The following is a 24,889-nucleotide window of genomic DNA, read 5'->3' on the forward strand; positions in this document are numbered from 1 at the left end:
GTTATGGTTGAAAAATTTCATGTTTTACTTTCATTTGTTGTCGGCTCCTAAGTGTAATTATAAACATAATAAGGGTGTTTTTTACTCTCTTTCTGTCTCTTTCTCAACATTACACATCTCTCCTGAAGCGTCCATTCTAATTTAAATCATGCAAATTAAGTGATGACATCATTTAGCAACTTCTAGCGACTTTTATGACAGCCAATAGCTACTTTTCTCACTGAGGAGTTGGCAACACTGTTGGGGAGTAGCTCTGATTGGTCCGTGATAACGGGAACGAGGGGCATAATAACATTGCTTGATATAGAGGCAAAACACAGAGATTTCTCCATAATCTCAAATTACTTTACTTACCGATGAGTACCGATTGGTATTATGACCTTTTCTACAAACCCAGCAGAAAAAAGTAAATTTTTTTACACCATTCCTACCAACTGCAGCTTTAAGATTCAAGGCAAAAGTAAAATAATGTTCTATGAACAACTTTAAGCAGTCTCGTGGGATTTAACTTGCGTTTCTGCACAGCTTTTTAGCTTTTATAAGCTCACTAATATCAATTTACATGAGTGGAAACTAAAAGCACAAGAAAAACACAAGTTGAAACTGGACTTACATTCATGGGTCCCGCAGGAACAAGGTTTTATCAAGTTTTGTGCATCCCTCCATCCCTTCTTCAAGCCATCGTTTGCTAACACAGACACCATCGCGATGTAGTCCGTCTCTCAGATGGTTTGAAGGTCTCCGGCTCCCTGGTGGTCAGAAAGTAAAACTCGGTGTTGAAAACAAGATATATGTAAACTGAGATTAAGTGTTTCTAACATTCATCCATCAGTAACATCTACTGACCTTTGGGAAGACTTGTGGCTGTGTTCGAAGTGCCCTCTCGTGGCTAAGCGCGCAACTCAGCTTGAACCGCACAGGTGGTCATGCAATTAGTTAATTAGCACAGCTGCAGAACACAAAGGAGGTAGGTTCAATGCAACAGAAGTGCGACTTATTTGCGTCACTGACAAAGTTACCTTATAGATTTCAACAGCGGCATTCTCACTTAATACATGGTTAAAAAAGTGCCCTCTGGGTTCCTCTCCATCGGATTGAATGCACAACAGTTCCCCTCCGATGCCCCTCCAGTGAATTAAATGTTAAAAAAAATGCCTTCGACATGAGTTTTTCAGTAAATTACGTGAGAATGTGTCCTCGGGAGACCCTTAAATTAAACTTCACAGATAAAAGATGAACTTAATGTGAAAAAGTGCCCTCTGGATATACCCGTCTAGTAAACTTAAGGTAAAAAGTGTGCTCTAGTCAGTGGCTGAGCCAGGGGGTGGCCATGGCCACCTCTGAAAACTGATTGCCCAGCCCTGTGGCCACCCTGAAATTCTTAAACATGATTGGCTACTTGCCATGTCAGAGGCACTACTTATATTCAAATCAACTATTGCATGTCAGCAAGCTGCAGAGACAGTAGTTTCTGTGTGTGAATATTGTTTTTGTTGATGTTTTGACTTTGGACAATCATCTTCATTTTGAGTCCTTAAAGAGTTCAGTTCAGCAGATTTAAATGTTGACACTCTGTGGAGTAACATTTTTAAATCTAACGTTAGAAATCTACAAAAATGTAACATTTTTCAATTATTTTACAAAAAGAAGTTAAAGTAGATGTGATTATTGGAAGTAACCCTCCTAGGTTTGGGGTAAGCCCCTAATGTTTTCCACACCTGGCCAACCTTTAAACAGTCAGTGCTCCAGTTTGGCCACCCAAGTCAAAACTGTGTGGCTCTGCCACTGGCTCTAGTTGCCACCTTAGTGAGAAAATGCTCTTGTAGTTAATAGTTAATAGTGCTAATTTAATTATGTAATATAATCAGTAATGTAGAAATACAAAAGTACTTTTCTTCTGGTCCTGTCTCTTGGCTTATATGGCTGTTCCCTAAAGTGCAATTTTAAAAAAGGGCCAGTTGACTTATATAACTGAAAAACAAAAAGTGATTTTAGAATTGAGATATTTGCATATATTTTTTTCATAAAAGTAAATTCTCACTAGATGTGTTAACGGCATCCTACAATCAGTTTTTTTACTTCATAATTTTTTTTTTATTAAAAAATAAAGGAGATGTCATGTTTTTACGCTGTATTGAAACGTGTTATAATGACAAGATATCTCAATAAAAAGAGAATTACAAAAAAAGAAATACATCAGTAGTTTAGTATTTTCCTTTAACATAATTAAATTCCCACCACAACTGGTCACAAAAATATTCACAATGATGCAAGGAATTAAGTCTTAGATGCTCAAATTTTTTCGTGTGAAGGTCCCCAAGACCCCTCTCTTGTTACCTCTGCCTCAATATATTTAAATTAACCCTAAACTGTGAGTATCAGGGGCTTAAGAGTAGGCCCCCTTTTTTTGTTTCTTTTTGCCCCTGCACCTCAAACAGCCTGAGTACGCCACTAGATGTCAGGGCTGAAAAGGACTTCATTGAGTTTTACACTGTATTTCAATCAGAATTGCTTAATTCATGTCGAGCTAGGCAAACAAGCACACAGCCTGGTAATGCTATAACTGTGGAATTTTAATGCATGTTCAGCTCTATGTTGATATCCGGTAGCAGCATACTATTTATTTATATTATGTTTACAATACAACTTGAAGGACATTATCTAATTTATTTCTGGTGTATGTGCCAGTGAATTATAATTTACTTCATTAACTGATTTAATTAATATCATGTGGCATCATTGTACCCCTCATATTTACGTTTCCTGGTTGCAATACTGTGCATTAGTGAGCAGAAGCATGCTATTGTTAGCTAATCTTGTTGTAATCTGCATGTGGTTGCAGGAGACCAAGAAAGGCAACAGCAGCAACACCCCAAGCAAGTTGAAATAAGGAGTGATTTTTTTTTTCTGTCTGTGAACTCAACTTGTCTTAAGAATGTATAACCAATTCTTTCCAAACTTACATGCATTGCATACTTTTTTTCTAATCAGAGATTGGTACGTAATGGGAAAGCATGTCCATGTGTCATCTGAAAAACATGTTTTTTCATCATGCAGCAGAAGATTTTCAGAAACTCAAACTGTGTTCAGACTTAAGTTGAGTGTCCAGAAGAGCCAGAACAAGATAGCCTCAACTGAGACTAGTCTACAGATTAATCTGCAAACTGCAGGTGCAGCCAGCTAATCAGAGGCAGGGGAGCAAAACAGTCATGCAGCCTGAGTCTTCTCTGTAAAGCTAAGGCTGCAACAAGGAACCAGACATCTCTTGGAGGAGCAAGACTTAGTTAATTTTTATCAATGCTAGCATGAAAAAGCCTGAACACACAGTTCAAGTATTCAAATTCCATAAAGGTTAATCATAATTTGAGCCATTTAAAGCTCCAACCATGTAAAATAAAACCTTCAACTGCATAAAAAGAAAGACACACACCGCAGTCACAACAAGAAGAGAGTGACAGAAAGTCTTTTACCGACTGCATGTGATCTCACCTTCAGTCATCGTCTAGCCGGTGTTGTGTTCCTTTCCTACATACATGTACTAACACAGCTGATGACTAACACAGATGGTGGACCAATGGAATGAGTCATTTGTGTTGTGTGGCTGTCACATATACACATCATTGTCTCCGCTAGTGTGGGTTTTAGGGGTCTCCTGATGGCATTTGTATCCCGCTCCCTCCCAGAGTATGACTCACAGACTTGTTACCCCCAGACGGAGCAGATTCTAGTGGCTGTAGTAGGGAAATCTGGCAGGACGCTGCTTAGTATTTGGGGTTCGTCCGACTCCGTCTAGACAGTCTTAAGCACTCTGACTCTGTGAGCATATGTGTCTGTGCTCCTCAACTTCACAAAACCATGATAAAATCTTTCAAAAATGCTCCTCTGCGTTTTATACCTACTAAAGTCGCCCGATTATTGCTGCGCTTGAGGATTTTAAGCACAACATTTGTAGTTCTGACGAGTCCAGTCAGCAGGAATGTAACCTACATTACACAGGAAAAAAAGAGGACATTTTCCTCCAAGTGCGGCTACCAGCATGTGTTTTTGTTTTCATCCTCCGGTCTGAAGCTGCATTCCTTTTCCGTGTGTTGTGCGAGACGGAGAGATTGCCGGAGAGTGACTCACTAAAACCTGACCCAGCGGTGAGGTCATCACTGGAGGACGCATGGAGTAAAAGTGAACTTTGATGCTGATGTCTGGGATCATGTCTCGGAATCCCCAGACAGTTTGGAATAGTGCAGTGTGTGAGGGAGTGTGTGTGTGTGTGTGTGAGGGATGACATAATTTCTTGTGCACAAGACAAATTCCATGTGATAGAGTGTGTATTGCCTCCTGATTATGACCCGAAATCCCATTACCGCATCTCTCCAAAAACCTGATAACACAAACGGAAATACAAGCTCAACACAGCTGTTTTACATTTCTGATACAACCACAGAAGAAGAAATAGAAGATAACTGTTGTTCAACTGTGATGATGATGATGTTCATGGAAAGTAGAAGCCCTTATCTAACTAAGTTTTTACTCTAAAGTGGGTCATTGAATTCAGATTCATCCACTGTGAGTTTATTTGAAAATTAAATGACTCATTCATCATTTATTTTTTCAAAAAATGTGTTCACCTACAAACATTTTAGAGATATTTTATGGACTCTTCAACACAGGAAACTTACCTTGAGCATTCAAAGAACATTAGCTGCCCACTGTAGTAGGTACACCTATCAGCACATATGAGCTCTACTGAATGCTGAAACCTCAATATTAACAAAGTTACATTAAAACCTCTCTTAACACTAACAGTGTACCTTAAAACCAACTGTTTCAATACAGATTAGCTTTTGTGTTGCATTGCATTATATTTGTCATGTGCATAGAATAAAATAACTACTTAATATTTTTATACAATAATCCTCTACAAAATGATGAAAGTATTGAGTTACTCTGCCCTGGTGTCAGTTTTCAGACACAGACGCAAACATTGTTTGTTGAGCAGCATCACCTGCTGGCTTAATGGAGAACTGCCAACATTAAAGTAACTACCTTAGGAGCAACACTAACACATAGCTGTAGGACAGAGAGCATTGTATGTCAGAGAGCAACCAAATGTTGGGTTTGCAATTAAGTTTTAACTGCTACAAATCAATCAATCAATCTTTATTGATGTATTCACAACACTTACTTTACACTTACTTTATACTTTATCTGAATCTTAATCCACCATGAGAAAAGCTTTTGCAGTAATTAGCAAGTCACAGTGGTGAGGAAGAAACCTCGAGCACAACCAGACTTACGATGAACAGCTGAGTCTGTGTTGGGCTTGAAAAGGAGATTTATGAGAGTTTATAAGTAAAGAGATTAAAATAGAAGAAACACATTTCAAAAAGATATCCTAAAAGACGATGTGACAAAAAAGAAAGAAAACAGAATCAGAAATATCTTAACGATGTGTCACATTATTCTTTAACTCCTAAATTTTTCCTGAATGCTGAGATAAGCCTCAGAGCAATGCAACCACTACGTATGCACGGAGGACTGTGGGAAAGTGGTTGAGGGATACCAGGGACCTGGGTGCTTGTCCCAAAATAGTTTCACAATGGCTCTGTAGACATCTCATTCCCCGCTCAAGCTCCCATTTAGGGTTTGGATGGCTCACACAGCACTGAGCCAAAATTATGAATGAAGATATTTCAGCCAGAGAAAAAGTGATGTTACGGGAAACTAAGTTCTAAACAATAAACAGTAAAGAAACACTGGTACTGTAAAGTACTCAAGACAATAGATAGAGAGGAGCTTCATTGTGAACAGCTTTTACTGTTTGCCTGCAAAACAATGGAGCTTTAGAGAAGCTGATATCTTTATGGTGTGGTAATAAAATGTTGGTTTAAGCTCATTTAAATCCAACTGAAAACAAAACAGCAAAAGAAAAACTTTCTAGTGAAACCTATAAAGGTTCAAATCAGTCCATTATGCACAGATATAGTGAAATAAATCTCAGTGTACATTACCAAACATCAGGTGGTGCACGTATGTCAGAAATATGTATTCACACTTATAAAAAACATGGTTAGTTTTAGTAGAAATTACCCTGTTTTCATAAAAATAGTAAATATAAATACCTCATATTAAATCTCCAACTACAGCATGCTACTTCGCTCACACAGGCACCTGGAGATATGATCCAAAGCCAAATATTTACCAAGTTTGGACATTCTATGAAATCATTCTTGCTATGCAAACTGGTGGGCAAAGGAAACATAGTGAAATACCAGACCCCATGTTTGGTTACGGGGCCTCCAGTGGTTGAGTGAGCTTTGACCTAAAATAGGTCTGAGAATGTGGATATGCTCTATGAATAGAGATAAAACAGACCATGGAGTAAGGGGAAAATTCAAAAAGATAAAATAACTCAAAGGCCTGCAAATAAACGTTCAGACATCAGTGCAGAGAAATGGGTTTTAGTGTTACATGGTGGGTTGTAGAGGGCATGGGAAAATCTGCACTGACAGAGGAGATAGTTAGGGTCTTTTGAGCTGTAATGTAATCATGTCACCAGACTTTCAGGTCTGAAAGGGTTTCTGTGATTTAAGAGCAGCTTCTGACAACTGGATATGGATCTTTTTCCTTCTTTTTAAGAAGAGCAAACATGGAAGACCAAATGGTGATGGATCTTTTGGGAGTTTTGTGTTTTAGATCTATAAATAAGTTAGTTTGCATGGTCTCTACTATGAGGAAAGCATCATTCTTACAATTGCTGTTGTCTTAGGAAAGCTTAAGAAAATAGATGAATTAGCAATGATGTGTATATTCACCCAGACTGTATAATCATAGATGCTGATGTGAATGTTGGATTGGTCAACAAGCTGGCCTTAGTCGCACATGAAAATGGTTCAAATGTGCACTTTCATGATCCAGGAGAGTGCAAACATCCCAACACCATAATTGTGTACAATAGTAAAAAGTTATTAGAAGAAATTAAAGGAGGAAAAGAAAAATGTCCTCAAATGAGGTCGGTCACTGCGAGTTCCAAAACCCACCACTAGAGGACGCACGACCCGGACCATTATGTTGCATTGAGACAACCAGAGAAACATCAACAAGACTGCAACTTCACAAGAAAGTTTCAAAAACATACACAAATTAACAGAATAACTATTTTAGTGTCATTTGCTGTCTTATTAAATAAAAGAAGTCAATAATTTTAAATCTAAACTTATAAAAACTCAAACGATCGACGTGCTCGTCAAACAAAACAGTCTAGTATACTAAGTCACAGATGCACTCTGCCGGGTCGCAGTGAGCCCTGTTATGATTTGGACTCTCCCGGGTGTCTGCGGTCCCTCCTCCATCGAACGTCAGAATCGAGCTGTATAAAAAACATGTGAGTTCATACCGAGCGCTCAAAGTCGCTCATACCTCGTTAACCTGCCAGTCTGCGGTCTGCCTGCTCACAGACCACACAGAGGCACGAGACTTGAATGAGACAGAGACCAGGAGAAATACACCGAGCTGTTAAATCTGCTGGAGTGAGAATGCAAAAGAAAAGTCTGTTTCTTTCAACTGATATATTTATGCCGGATAAAAGTCATATGCGGGACTTTTGTTTAAGAGAAGTCTAATGGACAAACACAAACTTGGATTTCTGCTGATAACAAAAGGGACTGCCACAAGAAAACGAACTAAGTGAGGAGGCTTTTTCATCATTTGAGGGAGGAAACTGAAAGAACAGCAGGTTTAATCACTTTGATCTGAAGGCTACATACTAACACTGACCTGGACTGACCATTTCAGCTACTGAGCGAACCAGATGCAGAGAGAAAGATGCATCTGGGAAAAGTTTTACTGTTCGTCCTCCTCCTCAACTGCGCAACTTTGAGCTCCTCTCTTTCAACCTGTGCCACCGTGGATATCGACCATGTGAAACGGAAGAGGGTCGAGGCGATACGAGGGCAAATTTTGAGCAAACTCCGGCTGACGACTATCCCGCATTCCCTGGGACCGAGCAAGATCCCGTATCAGATCCAGGCGTTGTATAACAGCACCAAGGAGCTGCTGGAGGAGCTGAGGAGGGACCGGCAGCAGAGTTGCGGCCAGGACAACACCGAGACAGAGTACTACGCCAAGGAGATTTACAAATTCAACATGGTCTACGGACCAACTGAGAACAGTGAGTATTACAATTCTTTAGGTGGTTGTAACACTTTCTCCTCTTTCACGGCGGCAGTGGACGGGTCAGTAGCGCGTAAATACGCACCGTCCCAGCCAGACGCACCAAAAAACTACAACTTAATTACTATGCCATAGTTTGCGCGTATGATCTGTGTATCACTTTGAGCTCATTATATGTCACATTCATGATCCCCTTCACATGTGTTGAAGTCATAACGTGCTGAATACGTGTTTTTATTTCATATGATTTCACCCCAAAGCTGAGTAACTGTGTTAACATAGAATAGAATCCACCTACTCAGCATAATTTTGGCTGCCATAGTCATCTTGTAGGCACACGTGTTACCACAGACCTCAACTTCAACAGATGGATGTGAGAACAGTGTGCTATTGGTTTCACATTCATCAGTCCAGTAAAGCTGTAGCTAGTAGTGAGGAAGCAATACAAACATTCATGAGGACTTAAACACTGACAGACAATTCATGGTCCAATACTTTCAAACACAGAGGTGTCAGGGCTCTGCTTTGTTTGGTGAACCTGTTGTGCACTTTGTGACTGTAGTGCTCACTGACCTGTTTCAATCCTTCACCAGTGTTCCAGGAAAACCTCTCTCCACCACCGCCTCCTCCCGACTCCTCTCTTCCTTCTCTTATTTTTTTCTTCCACCCGTCCTTCTCCCCAGATGTTCTTGCTTCCTCTCCAGTCAGACCCAAATGAGGGGGATATCTGCCCAGACGCACAGGGATGCCTTTAGGACAAGAAGTAGGAAAAGTTAACAGAGATGGACAGGAAAAGGACCTCCACATTAGTCTGGATAGTGGATTTCAGATGGAGATTAAAGTGACCCCACTGGGAGTTTTGGCTTGTGGATTGCCCACATGGGTGGTCCAGGAGCATGAGATCACTCACATATCTGCTCAGGTTTAACTTAGCTAAATTGAGTGTGAAACTGAGAGCACATTCATCCCCTGAAACCTGAATTATTCCTCTGTGCTGTCATTTTATTTTCACCAGATTACATTAGGTAACATTTCACTGCTCAGTTATTAACAAGCTTTATTTTGTCTGTGATGCATCTGATTAAACTATCAGTAGGCCTGTCAGGCTCACATTGTTTTTACTCCAAGTGATTCACGTTAAACCCGGATTTGGAGACTGTTTTGTTGAACGAAAGCTCTGAACTGGAAGTGGAAAAATCTCTGCTGAGAGGGACATGTGTCAGCACTTGAGGGAGATTCATACAGCATGTGCTACGAGTGAGTCTGGATTTCTTAAGAAGCAGAATAGGATAAATGCTGTGCGTGTAGAGGAGCCAAAGAGGGCCTCATGGTCCAGAGCGAAGCCAACACCATTGCATCACAGAGCCTTTGAAATCAACAGGTGTTTCTCAAAAGACTCTTTTTTTTCTCAGTAGCATACTGTTTTGAATCAGAGGAAGGGGTTCGACATAAACACCAGGCAGTAGGTGTTGAATTGAAGATGATAGATACATAGTAAATACTATGTATCTTTCTAAAAGCTGGGGGAGGTTCACTTTTTCATTCGCTCCTAATGTCTTTTGGCCTTATTTGATAAGATTAGCTGAAAAACAAAGGTAAAAGTGGCAGCAAGTCAAAATAACAGCTGCACTAACATATTAGGTGTACTTGTGTGTGCCCCAGTCAACGTCTGTAATTCTCAGATACTTAAAATGTCGACAAGCTCATAATATTCACAATTTTTTTTACTATTTTAATCCTAAAACTGTGATACCGCATAGTGGAGAGTTTCTTAATGCGTCCAAGATGATCTCATACATGGAAGTATGCATTTTAAAATAGCCTGTATAACCTCATGCATACACTGAGCTGGCTCACTGAGCCTGCTTAATGTGTATTTCATATGTTGAAGCAGTTTTTATTATAGAACTGTGCTTAACCCTCATTTTACTGTGGCAGGGACAGCTGGTGTTTCTCACATTTTAGAGACAATTAAGTTGCAGCATTTAACACCTAATACTGAAACTGTATTGAAATGATTAGACATTCTACATGTTCTGCATCTTTTGCATCTTTCTCATGTTTGTAGTTTCATCTAGAGAGTGAAAATATGGTTGAAAGGGTTGCCTAAAACACAGTAGGTTGCCTGATTCAGCTGAATGGAGTCTGACCCAAAGCTACTTTATATAGTGTTTAAGAAGATGTGTCCCATTTCTTTCCAAAAGTCCTCCAAAGTGAAACAAAAACATGATTTGGGTTAAAATAACTACACTGAAGCCATGGAGCTTCGACATTATGTTGACAATAAACACTGTATAATTGTCTGTGTTAGTTCACATCCAAACTTTCCCAACACTCCAACATTTTTACTCATCAATACCCCAGAGATAATATCAACATTATCCTGCTGAATACCCAGCTACCAACTAAAGACATAAACAAGTTGACACAAAATATTGATTTAAAGATTATTGTATTGATTCATTTATGCAGTTAACCAAAAACAGTCCTTCAAATTTGAGGTTTGCTACTGCTTCTTATCAGCCTCATAGTGGTCTGATTAAACAATAACTGAACTTTTAAACTCATCGTAAAGTTAAAATTTCAGCTTGATAATTTGTTATAATTCATATTAAAGTGAACATTTCCGTTAAGGTAACTTTAGACACCCTGAACGGTACTTCTGCAGGAATATGTATGCTCTCTTTCTTTTCATAGCTTTGTAGTTGACACAACTTTAAACATTAAGTATCACCACTCCTTATGGCTTAAGTTACATTTTCGGCATCAATAACTTAAAGATGTACTCAGCAACTCTGCTATTGTTGCCTGGATTGCAGGACAGGATGTTGTTCCACTTTCACCTATCAGAGAAAGTTTGGGTCCAGCATCTTCTCACACTGCTCTCACATCTGTGCCCTTTTATACTGTCATTATATCCCTCACTTTTGCTAAAGCAAATTTGTCACCATTTTTTTAACGTTTTTGACCGATCAGATATCTGGTATTTAAAAATAAACATCTTTCTTTGCTCTTGTCATAATTAATATGACCACTAGAAGGGTTTATTACTGGAACGTAAACATGCTATATTTGTGACACTTGCTCTTCAGATCACACAACAGACCCCAAAAATGACTTTCCGAGATAGGTTCAATTTAGCAGAATGCTTATTCAGCACACCTTTGAAGTTTTTGTGACAGCCTTTAGTTGACATTTATGATAATGATACAAATTCAAGCCTCATTTTGCTTTTGCTAACCTTAACCCTAACCCTAAAAAAAATGGAGCAAAAAAGAAAAAAGGAGAATTCAAAGGAATCCAAATTGTGTGTGTTGTCATTGTGGACGTCGGGTTAAATAGAACCACTGTGGTTACTCTACCAGTCAGAAACTTTCAGCATTGCAGGCTCTGGCCCCACGCTTTCTAGACCTTTGAAAAGTGCTACTCCCAAAGGAGAGTTTTTTCAGAGGGAGATTAACTACCCCAGAACTAAATTTACACCCTGATTCCTGCAGTTGTAAAGCACATAGTTCCTGGGGAAAGTTAATGCAGTCAAAAAGCAGCTTTAATGTGCTTAGCTAAACCAAGCAAAGCTAACCGGCTGCAGCTTCATTAAGCTACAGACATACAAGTTAAAATGTGTTTTTCTAACATTCTGGCAGGAAAGCATGTAAGACTTTAAACAGTCTTTTGAGACAGAAACGGCAGACTGACTTAATTCAACAGACTGAATAATGGACAGACAGTGAGTTAATCCAATATATGAAGACACAGCCACTTAAGGCTGTTGTCTCTTGTGGTTGACAGGAATAGGAGTCGGTCTTTGTGGAATAAAATTTTGCCTCTGAGCCAGTGACATCACTCTGTTTCCCTCAGTTAATGTAGGCAAACACAGACACACATTTTAAAGACTTCTGAGGGTAAACTGTTGACCTTTGGTGGATCTGAGGCAGCTCTGTGAACTAACACACGTCCGTGACAGGTGAAAATGAAGCAGAAAGCTCCTTGAAGGCCTGCAAATTACTGCATTGAGAGGCTGTTCTGCAAACATCAGAAAGATTTCCTTTTATAGCATGGCACGCATACAGAATCTGGCATATGTCAATGCTTGACGTTGGGTTGTGGAGAGTCATCGTGGTCAGAGAGGGGTTTGGGTCCAAAAAGTTGTCAGTGGCACAGAGGATAGCTGGTTTTTTGATACTCAGATACTAGTGGGGTGAAGTCATATTAGCCTTAATAATGTTGCTCTTTCAATTACAACACTTTCTTTTCCTCCAAATATAGACAAAAAGTATTACAGAAACAGCGACGGGTTTGATAAGGCAGGAAAACAACTAATCATTCATTGTGGGCTGATGGATGAAATACCAGACATTTAAAAGTCACTAAATCCATTATTCTGGTTTGGTTTTGTTTTAGATTATTTTTATTTAAACAACTTTTACTTGCTTTATTTTTTATATGCCTGTAATCCTGTAACAGTGTGATCAGTAAAAAGTACCCATAGCACACCAATCTAGTGTTAGGACTTATAAATTAGGTACAAAACTATTTATCTGAGTAATGTGACTGGTATCAATGTTGGAGCAGGGATAACAAGCAGATGAAATATTAATCCAAAAACACACCTCTGCTATCTCACTCCTCTGGAAACGTCTCTTATTCTTCAAAACTGCATTGTATCTGACAACAGGCTAAAACGTTTTATTTTTTCGAAAGAACTAAATGGAACAACGTTATTCTTAGACAAACACATTTCGGCTTGTGGCTTTCATCAAGTGTCCCTGAACTTTGACCCTTTTAGACTTCCTTTCGTCTCAGTGCACCTTGGAAGTGGGTTAAGTTGTGCCAGAATCCTCCATTCCGCTTCTAAAGAACTAAATCACCATTAGTGAATAATGTGTGACTCAGAGAGCAGTGGCGGTTCTAGACCAATTTTACTGGGGGTGCCAGGCTGGGGCCAAGGGTGTTGTCAGAGGAACACATTCAACCCTGACAAAAGAGACTGAGAAGGGCGAGGACCGGCTGAGAACAAACTGGCAAAACATCAGTGCATCCCTATATACTAGACATATATACTACTGTGTATTAGAACAAAATACAGACTGACAGCAGCTGTTTGGCTTTTTAAACTCAACATGAGTCCCTTAGTGCTCAAAGCTTTTTTTTATTGTATAATATTTCTTTGGTGTGGAGGGGGGGGGCACATGGGGGTCCAGGTTCAGTTTTACAGGGGCACCGGCCCCTGTTGGCCCCTCCCCAGAACCACCACTGTCAGAGTGTTATGGTGGGCCAAAAGTGTCTGCATCTGATTCTCCCTCAGAGGTAGTAACAGACGCCGAAAGGGGAAGAAGTTGGCGATGTGTAGTGTGTGAATGTGGCGTTTCTGCTTTTTGTTTACACGCTATGCCTCTCTCTCTTCCGCAATGCCGTAATGCGATGTGCAAACACGCACTGGGACACTGATTTTATGCTGTTTCGGGGAGCAATGTGTAGGTACAAAAGGGTAATGATGGTGGAACCCCGGGCGGAACGGTTTTACGATGCAGCGTGTCAGAGGCTCTTGCTACACTGACTGGTTCTGGTGTTAGAGTGTTAATAAGATATTACAAGCAATCTGATGAAATCTTTGTTGCCTCAAACAATGAAACCTATTACATTTTTTTCTTGTGTCACTTTGGCTCACTGCTGAAATTCAGGTGCCCCATGTACAAAGGCGGTAGTCCTCAAAAAGGGTAGCCTAGGTTAAATTCCAAGCCGCGTTCCTTTGATGCATGTCATCCCCCACTCTGTCCTCCTAGTTTCCTACTCTACCCACAGTCTTGTCCTTTCAATAAAAGCACTAAAAGCACCAAAATAATCTTGAAAATAATAAACATGTAGCCACTTCAGTTTCAGGGTGCTGGTTGACTTTTTGTAGTTAGTGCTAGTCCAATAGCACATACTAAAAAAAGGTATTCTATTTCTTCTTCCACTTTGCAAGCACCTTTTTTCCCTCAAGACGCCCCTATGTTCAAAAATAAAGCTTTGAAAATGGTTTGACATATCCGGTTGACATATGGTTTGACAGTTTTACCCCCTCTTTATTTTGACCATCTTTCTGCCTTGTTAATACATTTAACATTATTTTGTTCTCAATCAAACATTGAAAACATTTGCTGTTAAAAAGGCTTGCCTGAGAATATTTTATTTCAGCCATTGTGACTGTATGACGGGGACTACAGATTAAATACCCTGATTCTGTTGTCCAAAGTTGGAGTAGCCGTTGAGGTCTGTTTTCGGACACATGCTGCTTGTATTACATCTGATCCTGATAAGAATATGAAGGCCTGGTTTCTGTCAAAACTTAAATTTTATTCTCTCTGTTCCAGATGATCTGCTCTACTGCCCAAAAGGCATCACCTCTAAAGTTTTCCGCTTCAACGTCTCTGCCATGGAGAGGAACTCAACAAACCTCTTCAGAGCAGAGTTTCGTGCTCTGCGGGTGCCAAACCCCAGCGCCAAGAGGAATGAACAGCGGATTGAGCTCTACCAGGTGCGTAAAGGTACCGTTTCCTTGTACTTCTACTAAGATCAAAGACAAAACTCCCAGCCAAGGCAACAAGAGGCTTAAATGTGACTTTTCTTTAATATATTTTCGTTATTAGATCTTTTCAATTCTAGTCTGTCAAAGACGTATCTTACGTAAGGTGGTAAGTTGATCTCCTCCACATGGTTTCAAGTCCTAATTGACAAAGAGAGCCAACAATAATCAGATTGTGGTCGCAGGCATGGATAACAGCCAGACCAAAAGCCAAAGAAGCTCAACAGGCTTGCAGAATGTTTTCAGAACCAGGGCAGAGGTAGTGCAGCACTGGCACTCATGATCTAATATGGTTCTGGTTATTCATAGGTCTTCAACGTTTAGCTCTCATGACAGTTTACAACTCTTATTAAAGGGGGTTCTGGTCGGCTGAGAGTCAGCTCTGTCTGTTACCTTTAACAACAGATTTCTAACAAGCCACACGTTTCATTCACACCAAACACACAAATAAGTAACAGGTGGGGTTGTCACCAGCAAGCCTGTACAAAGAGCTGGTGTAATACTCAAGATTACGGTCTTAAAAGTCAATTACATGCCCATGCTTCCATTCAAACACATTGGAAACACAACTGTGTCTTGTTATTCTGTGTTACTGTGCTGTAGATAAAAGGGATAACAGAAGAGACTGGTTTGAAGCCAGACAAAGCATAAGCTCTACCTTTATATGCTAGCTAGCTCCCAAAACATCACACTTATCATCACTATATCAAATACTCTTATTGCATGAAAGGATAAAAAGACTGGGTTCAATGTGAAAGGTATCCCTTCACTGCAAAATCACTAAACTAAGTAAGTGTTTTTGTCTTATTTCTAGTAAAACATGTGTTCTTCGATTTTTTAAAAGACATATTCACGAGACAAGTCAAGACAAACAGTGTATTTCAAGTAAGTACGAGCCAAAAATAAGACCGGAAATTTGCAATATAAATCTACCAATGAGGTATGCAAAGTTTACATGTAAAGTTTGTGTAATTAATTCAAACATTGTTCTTATTTCAGCAAGCCTAACTCTTATTTCAAGAAACTTGACAACATGTTTCTTCTTCTATAGGGTTGCAATGACATATTTCTCAAGTTTATTATTACCCTAAAGGAAATTTGAAAAGTACAAGTATTAGTTAAGCTGCAACTCTGCAGCTAATTATTTTAGCCTCAGCCATCTTTTGAGTAAAACACCATGACACAATAAAATACCCCTCTGCATTTTATTCTGGTGTATTGTTTTCACCAGCTCATAAAATGCAGCCAACATTTTAGATGAAAAAAAAGGTAGGAGTCTTATACACCAAATTATAGGTAGGGGAGGGAGATGTCCAGCTCTATGTGAACACAGTCAAAGTCTTTTGAGGATGTGTCTCCAGCTAAGCAAAAGAAGTCATGAGTATCCTCGGTGCGCAGGTCCTTTAAACTCGAAAATAAAAATGCTCATTAAAAGACTTGTTACATAATTTACCTCGCACAACTGGAAAATATAATCATTAAGAAAATGAACAATAAAAACAGCCTATTTTTTCCCTGCTGAGTCATACTTTGTTACTTCAGCTGGTTGGTCAGTCCCTTTCTGTCTAGACAGAAATATTTATTTTTTGTGGCCATTTGCCGTCGCTAGATAGAAAAACCGAAGGGGGACAGAAAACATTGGGAGGACATTGTAGGGATGACACGCAGCAAAAGGCCAGGAGTGAAAATCAACCAACTCGAGTAAAGTGATGACTACAGACAGCAATATTTGAAATACTACTTGATCACTCAGACTCGGACCCCTGAGGATAGATCCTAATGATTGTGGTATTGTTGATCGCAAGCTGCAGGTCGATATGTTTTGCTTTCATAATCTGTATAATTACCAAAAACACAAGCAGTTAATCCCCACGCTTTTTATCTTGTGCCACCATCAGGTTACAATGAGTCAGTATTTCAAGATCATACACCTCGAAAAACACAGAAATTTCCATGAATTGAAGTTGTTTAATTCTTTTGTTTCGTTTTATTACTCTCTTATGTTCGTAAGTTAGTATAATAGACTATATGAAACATCAAAGTAATCTCAGTGATGTCACCCACTGGTTTGTGAAGAGTTTTTTTGAAGTCAAAGAGATGAAAATGCTGACTCATCCTCATTTTCAATCAATCTAGACAAGGACTAATGGGGTGCCATTCGTCATTCACTTCATTCGCAAGAGTTGAGAAATCAGATCTCCAGTGAATCATTTGCACGATAGCAAATCAGCGTGTAGACCCTCCAGTGACGTATGATGTGACGTACAAGCCTGTGTAATTTCACTCATCTTAAATATATACAACAAATAGATTATGTCTCTATGCAGCTTTCCAAAGCTGTGTGACACTACCTACTTTTTATGGGAACAGGAATAAACAGGTGCTCACTTTGAGGAAAGTGAGTGAGGAGGTCGGATTATCTGGTAAATTGTAAAAGCTATTGTTTGTACTAGCTAGTCAGCACTGCCCACTTTAGCATCACCTGCTCCGCCATTCAATGTAGTTGAGCTCAATCTTGTTTGATGATGACAGACTGGAGGGGGAATTGGAGGGAATGGTAAATGGTAATGGTAAATGGTAATGGTAGAGGCTGCTATGGAAATTTGTGTCTTTGGCACTAGCGTTCACAAGGTTTTGACGCACATATATTTTGCAAGTTATTTGAGTGAATTAAGCGAGTAAACACAAAACAATGTGGCGTTCATATTCGTGCCAACAACACAATTGTTCCTGTTTGGTGTGAACGTAACTTGAGATAGAGTGGAGGCAGGCTTTTAGCTCCAAACTGCTACGACTCACCCACCTGTCCATAAACTCAGCGGTGCCCTTAGTTATGCACATGAAGAGTTCATTTGCATGAACAGATAATTGTTTTTATACATTTTCAAAAAACATATTTCTTTTTTATATAGATTCCTAATTAAGTTAAATTTTCAAGATATCTCTGATTAGTAAAGTCATTTTGACTTAGTCAAGGCCATCCACCTTCAGTTGATTGATCATACCAAAAGCTAGTATTAGAAAAAATGTTTTTTTAAACTTTTTTTTTTTTTTTCAAAAGTGAGTTTACTGTTTTTGCAAATTAACTCTTCAAATGTACTCTTAGCCTTGATGAGATGAAAAGCAGTTACACCAGTAAAAGAGCCTCCCCCATATTGTGATGTCAAATACGTAAAAAAGCTAAAAACCCAACAATATTATTTTTACCAGGTTGCACAAATGTTGGATTATGCTGTAATAATGGGCATTTTAACAGGGGACCTAGTGGGATTTATTTTGCTTTTGCAGCCAGCCTCAAGTGGACACTCGAGGAACTGCAGTTTTTTGGCTTCATTTTTTAAAACTGTATTTTATGGCTTGGTTAGCATGCTAACTTGCAAACACTACACAGTGAAAACAGTAAACATTATTGCTGCTACACATTAGCATGTTGGCAATTTCAATATGAGCAAGATAGGAAAACAGTGTTAGCTTTCAACTCGGCATCACTATTGAGCACAGCGTTACAAAGCTTCCATTTCTCTGTCTCTCTTGGAATTGTGTTGAGTTAGCTCATCAAGTTCAACCCACATGCTTGAATTTAGTTTTTCCCTACATCATCAGTTTTCATGCTCTCATAATCTATTTATCTTAGCTAGTATGAATCATTACAAATCAACGGATTGGATAATGAGAACAATGAGGATTGAGTTTGACTACAGAACAGCTCATTCTTGCACTGATGTCCTGCCGAATATCTGCTGATTTTTTCATGCTGTTTTAGTTAACCCTTTTTCAGTGTTGAGACAAACCTTTTCACGGTGACTGTCTGTCATCACTGTACAGATTGTGAGGCCTAACGAACACATCAGGAAACAACGCTACATCGGAGCCAAGAACGTGCTTACCAAAGGGACTTCTGAGTGGGTGTCCTTCGACGTGACTGAGACAGTGAGAGAATGGCTGATGAACAAAGGTGAGGTGTCCAAAAGAAACTATCATTAATGCTAAAAAATCATCCCATGTTTTGGCTCATGAATGTGACCTGCAGTTCTCTTACAAACGTTTGAGTTTTAAAGCAGAGGCATGTTGACTTGGGCTTCTTTGAAAACTGATGATTGTCAAAATTGCTTGCTGTCAGGAAGTAATCTGGGTTTGGAGATCAGCGTGCACTGTCCCTGCCACACCTTTAACCCAAATGGTGACATCATTGACAAAGAGAGCGAGGTACTGGAGGTGAAGTTTAAAGGTGGGTTTCAGAAACTAACTTATATTAATTCTGCCAGGTGTGCTTGACTTGACAATGCTGTGTCTGTGAATTTTGCTATCTTCTTACCATGTCTACCTTAAAGGTGACATATCATGCAAAGTCGACTTTTTAATGATTCTCTACCTGAAATATGTGTCCCTACTATGTCTACAATACCCCCGAAAATGAAAAAAAATCTATTCTGCCCCTGTTCTGATTTCTCCACCTTTCTGTAAATGTGTGCTAAAACAAGCCGGTTCAGTTTTCCGTGTTTTTCTTACGTCACAACGACATCCGGTCTGTAACGGAAGTCAGAGCTCGGAGCTTGTTCAGCCCATAGACTGTATAAAATACAACTCAACCCCTCCCCCGTTTTTCAATACCTGCACACGTGTGTGCTAACAAGCAGCTTAGGAGGGAGGCATGCTAGTTGTGGGCTGTCTTAATAAACACAAAGGTCGATTTTACTCCCCACGTCTGCAGATTTGAAGATCTAGTGGATGATTTTAATTTTTCATGGAAAAGTGCTAGCGCTAGTTAGCATAGCCACATAGCTTCATGTTTGTAGCTATACCAAGACACACGTCGACATACTGACCAATAAAACAACAAGAAACACTAAATCTATGACCAATCCTTCAGTAAGGTCCTGCTGCAGGCGCCTCTCCGTCAGGATCAGATTCTGGATCAAATTCAGGGTTGAAGTAACGCGGGTCTGTGAGCAGCCGTGTATATTCAGCCAACATGTAAACATTAGATCAACGTGCTGGAGAGCCGAGGGCACATCCACTTCCTGAGGGGGCGTGGTCAGAGAGCTCATTCTCATTTAAAGGCACAGACACAGAAAACAGCCTGTTCTGAGCAGGGCTGAAAAGAGGGGTTTACAGGCAGGCCAAAATCTGATTTCAAAGAGTTTTTTTGAGCAATCAAATTTAAAGACATGTTTCGGGGACCTCTTAGACCAATACATTTTGATGAAAAAGAGCATAATAAAAAAGAGCATAATATGTCACCTTTAAGTTTCAATCTAACATGTCTTACTTTGGATAGTGAATGGTTAAGTTAGAGATAGTACCAATGGTCGTCTTTATAGTGAAAGTAAACTTTTGCCTGATTTAACATTTGCATCAGAGGACTAAGAATAAACTCTGATGTGTCAGACAAGAAGGCAGTTTTTTTCCCTTTTTTTACGTGTTAATTTCTGCATCGTGTCACAGAATTACAGGGATCCCAGCTTCATACTCAATAATTTTGCAAATTGTATACTCAAGATTGAGTGAATTACAAAAAGAAAAAAGCCACTTAATTATTGGTTTATGTGCAACTCAATCGTGTCTATAATTAAGGCGTGGATGGAGATGAAGAGTACAAACGTTTGGATCTGGATCACCTGAACAAGAAAAAGGATCAGTTCCGACCACACCTTATCCTCATGATGATCCCACCACACCGCCTGGAGACTCAGTCCTCACGCCGACGCAAGAGAGCGCTGGACACAGACTACTGTTTCTCGTGAGTTAGACGTAAATCATCTTTAGGTGTTACATTTCTTTAAGTTTTCAAAATACTGTCGCTACACGATCTATCCACAAATCCTAAACCGAGTGACCGAGAAGAGTCTGATTGTTATGATCATCATTTTTTAAAACTGTTTTTGTGCCTCCTCACCACAGAACCACCGAAGAGAGCTGCTGTGTTCGTAAGCTGCACATCGACTTCAGACGTGACTTGGACTGGAAGTGGATTCATGAGCCCAGCGGTTACGATGCCAACTACTGCTCCGGGCCCTGCCCTTACCTGAGGAGCTCAGATACAACACACAGCTCGGTAAGTAGACTCTGACAGGAATACGACACAGGAGGGTTACTGACAGATCTGCATACAGTGAAATTTACAACTACACAATATTTATACTTTTGTTCAGAACAGAACTTCTAGTGAAAGACTGCCGTGTAGACAGCTCTTGTTTTATTTGCCAAAAGAGTTACATAAGAAGTGATCACAGTGACCAGAGGATTATAAGAATCATTCTGCATGAAAATGCAGCAGCTGTGGGTGCAGAACCAGATTTGCTCTTGGAGATGTTCAGGTTTTCTTTTGTTGTCTGAGTATCATCTACTCACATCTCAGCCTCTGGGAACGATGGTGAACAAGTCAGACCTGCCAGTGTAATCAGCAGGTAGCCTTGAAGGGCTTCCAGTCAAGACATCCTTTTGTGTGAGTCTGAGTTTGTTTGCAGTCTGATGCTGAACTTAACCCTCCTGTTACGTTCGTTTCTCTGGAACAGCAATAATGTTCCTGGGTCAATTTGACCCGGGGCATATTCAATTATCCAAAAGTGTCAGAACCCCAAAAAATCTCAATACACATTTTTTTAAATCTAATTTTTAACTCCATTACTAACAATTTAAATCAAGATTTGGTCCATTGGTGTTCTTTAATTCTCACAGATCATGGTTCAATGAGGATAACGTCTCGTTTTTCATTAAAATTAATGTTAAAACTTTTTTTTTTATGTATGTTGGAAAGCCTTAAATATAAATACAATAGTTTTACATGACATAGATTTTTGTTTATTTTATTTTAAATTTGTATTTATTTTATATTTATGAAGTGATGTTGATAAATTAACACGACTCCTCTCCTGTCACAAGCTGCCCAGATTTTTATGCTGTATTTAGCTGGTTTGGTATACACATATTGCCTAAAATAGACTTTAAAAAGGGTCAATTTGACCCGCAACATAACAGGAGGGTTAAGAGAATGGATGTTGTGTTGACAGAATAGGTTTAAGACAGGGTGCTAAATAACAGTTCATAAAGATGAGTTAGTGCTAAAATGTTGTTGGACGTTTTAGTTCATTACAGCAGGGACTAGTTTCTTGTGTACCATATCCACTGACATGTGAGTGGACTACAAATAGAGAACAGAGCACTTCTGATACAAAATATAGCCTCACACCTACAGAGTCCCTATTTTCATGCACCTATGACAGATTCTGTATTTTTTTGCAGAATCTGTAAACACAGATCACTTCTGGCAAAACAAGCAAAAACAGCAAAATGGAAATTGCAAAAAGTGAGAGTTAGAGAATTAAGTTTTAATTTTATGGGAATAAAATTGCAAATTTACGAGAATGAAGTCATACATTTACAAGAGTAAAGCTGTAATATAACAAGGATAAAGTCATAAATTTATAAGGAAAAAGTCATAAATCTAGGCTATGGCTACCCTGCATGTTATTTTGAAGGGTAGGATCAGAAGAGCAGCCAGCCACCTGTGCTAAATACTTAATCTTTTAGCACATCAGCATCACATTGTCATAAGTATCAGGGTGTAGCAGCCTCTGCAACTGCTGTTTGTCCTCAGCTGTTGGTTATAACTTCACAAGATCATCTACTTTCTATTATCCATCTATATGTTGTTTTACACATACATTTACCACAGTCACGCAGTAACATCTGGCTGCCAGATATGGAGCCAATGAGGAAGTGTTAAAAACTGCAGTTCCTTTAGTGTCCACTTGAGACTTGCTCCTGTAGTACCGGGAACCACATAAACACCAATTCAACAGAGCTGATCTTTACAGCAGAAAAAAACATGTTTTATAGCCTGGTTCAAAAAATGATTGTAGCTCATTTCTCTATCGGCACACACTGTACAGGGGGTTAATCTTTTCATAACTCAGCAGTTTAGAAGATATTTTCCATAGTTAAAGACAAAGCTGACTCGATTGATGGGCTCTACAGAAGTTAAGTTGGGTTCAGCATTTCCAATATGGCTCCCGCCAGCAAAAGGCTTCAAAACAGGGCTTCAGAAACAGAGGAGTGACGTCACGGATACTATGGCCATTTATTATACGGTCTATGAACACAGCCCAGAATTAGGACTTATTTTTTATAAGATTACAAATTTGTTTCTGCATGAATGCCTCTTTTTTCACACAAAAAAGTAAAACTTTATTCTCAATATATATTTTTTCCATCTATAATGTGTCCCTAATCCTTGATTTTACTGAAAGGCAAAACACGAGGCTTCAAAATAATGGTCCACCAACCAGTTGATGACGCCTCAGATTCTGTTGTAATAAACAGTATATGGTTGTGTGATGAATTAATAGATAAAAAATAAAAAACAATAACACTGCTTACTCTTATTTTATCATTCTGGCTGATAAGCCCATAAACGCACCATGTAATTGAGTTCAAAATACCTACAGGCAAAAACTTGGTAGACCATCATCATCAAGAACATTTAGAAAAACAATTTTTATATTATAAAACCATGATGAGCTCTCAGCGATGTATCAAAAGACTCATATTCACTCTATCATGGTTTGACACTGATTCAAAGTCACCAGTAAAAGAACAAAACTCCATCCCTCATGTGAACAATCATATACCACAATCCAAAACACAGCTGCAAATACCATTTGAAAGTAAGTTTATACGTCTCCTGTGTGCTTTCCACCAGTTGCTGAGCCTGTACAACACTCTGAACCCAGAGGCATCAGCCTCCCCCTGCTGTGTTCCTCAGGACCTGGAACCCCTCACTATACTCTACTACTCTGGACGAACCCCCAAAGTGGAGCAGCTCTCCAACATGATCGTCAAGTCCTGCAAGTGTAGCTGAGGAATACAATAAGAGGCAAGGTAGAATGGCTGGATTTTACAAGGTACTGATGAAACTCATGCTCATTGACTTTTTGGACTCTTAGCTGTGACAAATATGTAAACTGACCCTGTAGCCTCATGGCTTAGATCTGAACCACTCTGGAGGTCATTTATTTTAAGGATGCAGATTTCCTTTGAAACTTGGTCATCTATTTTATTATTATTATTTGTATTTCTCTCTGTGTGTTATTCCCCTCCCCGTCCCCGTCACTTCTGGATGACAGGTAGTTATTTTCATCTAGAAAAAGTCCAACTTTGTTTTGAAATAAAACATGATGTTAAAAATATTCTTCTAGATTTTGAGAGGTTGAAACACACTACGAAAGATAGATTGTGAAGATCTCTGTGGAAATCTATCAAACGGCAAAAACATCCTGGGGATATTTCTGAACAATGAAAGAGAGAGACTTACTTTGAGGTACATGTTTTGCTTCAGAGCTCAACAAATATGTTAGAAATTCACACTTGGTGAATCGTCAGTGGAACAGCTTGTTTCTAGCATTGGGATGATTTTGTCACAAATATCAACCATGCTCTCCTGAATGGGCCTTCCTGTCTGGATTTTACCTTGAATATTCCTCAGACAGTGGACACTATCTTCGAACACAAAAGGAGAGAAGGACAGAGTTGCTGCTGTATCCAAAGCCATAGCTGTGGTCGGGGGGGGGGGGGGGGGGGGGGGGGGGAGGAGGAGAGCAGAGAGAATGCCTGTTGGATTTGCAATGGAAAGTGAATGAACAGAAAAGTTGAGCCAAGCTGGGTTTTTTATTTTTTTTATTTGGCCAGCCGGCAGCAGTGGCCTTTTTTTTTTTTTTTTGCGGTGCGTCTATTAGAATGGATGGCGGAAGAAGAAGAAGAAGAAGAGAGAAGAGGACAAAAGAAGAAGAGGGGGAACCTGTGAGGAAGTGAAGAACTGTGATGGAAACTAGCCATGAGCACACTGCCATTCACTGGAAGTCCTCATCCTGAACAGATTCAAAGTATTCCTGGGACATCAAAGAATACGCTGGAAAAAGAACATGTGTTACGCAACAGGTTTTTATGAGATTTCTTTTACATTAGTAGCAGAATCGGTCTGTTATACAACTTTTCATATAGGGATTGTTTCACTAACTGGGACATACAATCAATGTGTATCTCCCTTTATTTATAGTGGAAAAGCTTTTATTGTTAAACGTGGTAACATTTCCTTGTGATTGAGAAAGAATCTACCACTCCTGTGTCCAGAAATAACAAAGTTTGACCAGTTGTATATGT

General features: G+C 39.4%; 2 protein-coding genes across 9 annotated transcripts in view; one reads left to right on the top strand and one right to left on the bottom strand.

Moving 5' to 3' along the window:
• esrrgb (estrogen-related receptor gamma b) overlaps positions 1 to 24,889 on the bottom strand; it is a 164,709-nt gene that overhangs the window by 96,195 nt on the left and 43,625 nt on the right. For 4 of the 8 annotated variants that reach the window (XM_034699149.1, XM_034699148.1, XM_034699153.1 and 1 more), the window contains 3 exons: positions 8,740 to 8,915; positions 847 to 949; positions 610 to 749 (listed from right to left, as the gene is read on the bottom strand). In XM_034699149.1, coding sequence (XP_034555040.1) covers positions 610 to 704 — 95 coding nt within the window. In that variant the 5' untranslated portion in view covers positions 705 to 749; positions 847 to 949; positions 8,740 to 8,915. Of the gene's footprint in view, positions 1 to 609; positions 750 to 846; positions 950 to 1,048; positions 1,282 to 8,739; positions 8,916 to 24,889 lie in introns of those variants that run through there. The other 4 variants (XM_034699154.1, XM_034699155.1, XM_034699151.1 and 1 more) reach the window with 3 other exon arrangements.
• On the top strand, positions 7,819 to 24,288 carry LOC117823882 (transforming growth factor beta-3 proprotein-like). The gene is made up of 7 exons (XM_034699156.1): positions 7,819 to 8,164; positions 14,520 to 14,683; positions 18,557 to 18,686; positions 18,852 to 18,959; positions 20,306 to 20,471; positions 20,633 to 20,786; positions 23,433 to 24,288. Exons 1-7 carry the CDS (start codon positions 7,819 to 7,821, stop codon positions 23,589 to 23,591), a joined length of 1,227 nt encoding a protein of 408 aa, XP_034555047.1. The 3' UTR covers positions 23,592 to 24,288.

The sequence above is a fragment of the Notolabrus celidotus genome, chromosome 13 (genome assembly GCF_009762535.1).
Source record: "Notolabrus celidotus isolate fNotCel1 chromosome 13, fNotCel1.pri, whole genome shotgun sequence".
NCBI classification, from domain to species: Eukaryota; Metazoa; Chordata; class Actinopteri; order Labriformes; family Labridae; genus Notolabrus; species Notolabrus celidotus.